The sequence below is a fragment of the Seriola lalandi genome, unplaced genomic scaffold, assembly GCF_002814215.2.
Source record: "Seriola lalandi dorsalis isolate HSWRI2012SDOR001 ecotype SW California unplaced genomic scaffold, Sedor1 jcf7180002003087, whole genome shotgun sequence".
Lineage (NCBI taxonomy): Eukaryota > Metazoa > Chordata > Actinopteri > Carangiformes > Carangidae > Seriola > Seriola lalandi.
In genome coordinates this window covers 1-1,896 of record NW_019473743.1, presented here as the reverse complement: position 1 = coordinate 1,896, position 1,896 = coordinate 1, and the positions used below count along the sequence as shown (strand labels likewise).

The window sequence follows — 1,896 nt, the reverse complement described above, 5'->3', positions numbered from 1 at the left end:
TATGTTAAGTTGTTTCTATCACAGACATTAATGAGCCTCATTGCTGGTGTATATGTAGATATTCTACACCATTTGTAAGTAAATTAAGATTCTGTCTGCAACCCTCTTGCGCCTTTAGAGCTTGTTGTCTCCAGTGGCCTTTGGCTTCGGCACAGAATACCTGTCACGGTACGAAGAGCAGGGTTTGGGTCTACAGTGGGACAACATCCAGACCAGCCCGTTAGAGAAGGACAGCTACTCCTTCCTCACCTCCATCTTCATGATGATGTTTGATGCCGTCCTATACGCTGTCCTGGCCTGGTATCTGGATAATGTCTTCCCAGGTTGGGCTGCTAATATACTGTGTGACAACGTTTCGCGGGTTCTTAAGAGTTTCTTGCGATTTTATCAAATTTCTCCTCCACAGGACAGTACGGTATTGGTCAGCCATTCTACTTCCCATTCCAGTCCTCATACTGGCAAAGATCTGCACCCTCCCATGCAGAAATGGCTGATCCAGGTTAGTAGCTCTGCCTCTGATATAGCGCATGCCCCTTACCTGTGTTTGTTTATTCAGTCATCCTGTGACTGGAAGGTTGCCGCTCCACTCAGATTGGCAACTAAAACCTGAGATGGAGAGGTGAAAATTGTTTTTTCATCCTTTGTTTCAAAAGGAATACCTCCTAGAAATTGCAAATAATGTGCACTGATGACAAATTATACTGGTTCTGAGTCGAGGCCCCACAAGAAAAATACGCTCCCTTACACCTTTTTGCAATCACAGATCAGGAACGAAATCAGTGTCTTGGTAAAAGACAGTTTAGTTGGGAGCCTCTTGCCAGCACATGATCTGAAACCGAGTCCTATCTTTAAAGAATTGTCCTTTTCCCGATGATGTCATCTTTAAGATATGTGGCCGTCTCCTCTGCCAAGATAAAACAATTAAGAGTGGACACGTGTACACCACACGGCCATTGAAGTTGGTTTGTCAGGTGACAGATAAACTCTACCATCTGTTGCCTTCAGATCCTGAGAAACCTGAACCTGAGAAAATGGAGAAGGATGTTGAGAGCAGGGGCACACCGGAGACATACACCTGCAATGGCTCAGCCAGCAGGAAAGCCTGCAAGCACCAAAGAAAGAGGGAACAACTGGAGAGAGAGAAGGAGCTGCTGAGACGACAACAGGAAACTCCAAATCAGGAGGAGGAGTGTCATGACTCAGGGAAGGAAGGTGAGGACACAAATTCAGCACCACAGCCTCGGATTACCTGAAGCGTTAACTGAAAGGAGGACTGATCGGAGACTGACATCTGGATCTGCAGGACAGATAGAGAATAAGAGATGGGAATAGAGAGATGAGAGAACACTCGAGGAAAAAAAGAAAGAGGCTGCATCCATACTCAAGATGAATAAGAAGTGTAACCGTCAAGTATTGCTTTGATTATTGATTTGATTGATGACATGATATTCCAGTTATTTGACATGATATTCCAGGAGTAAAATATTTTTTAAGCAGTTTTTGAAGCTTTCTTTCACACTGGTTGACATCTCACAAAACTATTCAAGAGTAAGTGTTCATTACTCTTTTTGTATCGGTTTTCCAACACAGGTCAGTTGTTCTTTGAGCCTGACCCTGTGAGCCTGGTGATGGGAGTGCAGATCCAGGACCTGGTGAAGGTGTTTGATGGACGCTCTCAACCAGCTGTCAACTGTCTCAACATCAATTTCTATGAGGGCCAGATCACGTCCTTCTTAGGACACAACGGGGCGGGAAAAACCACAACTATGTAAGCTGAAATCAATCAATTTCACAAATTATGACTCTGATACATTTTTAAATGCAGGGAAGGTACACAGAAATGTTGTTAAAAGAAATCAGACTGAAAACATCTGAAAATATGTTTTTGTTTCACAG

At 43.7% G+C, this 1,896-nt stretch overlaps 1 protein-coding gene across 1 annotated transcript; it reads left to right on the top strand.

Moving 5' to 3' along the window:
- Window positions 1–118: 118 nt before the first annotated feature.
- On the top strand, window positions 119–1,768 carry LOC111666707 (retinal-specific phospholipid-transporting ATPase ABCA4-like; the record flags this gene model as incomplete). Its single annotated transcript, XM_023422139.1, has 4 exons — window positions 119–323; window positions 407–499; window positions 1,006–1,212; window positions 1,591–1,768. Coding segments are annotated over 4 exons (683 nt in total), but the record flags the coding sequence as incomplete, so codon positions are not given.
- Window positions 1,769–1,896: the final 128 nt, after the last annotated feature.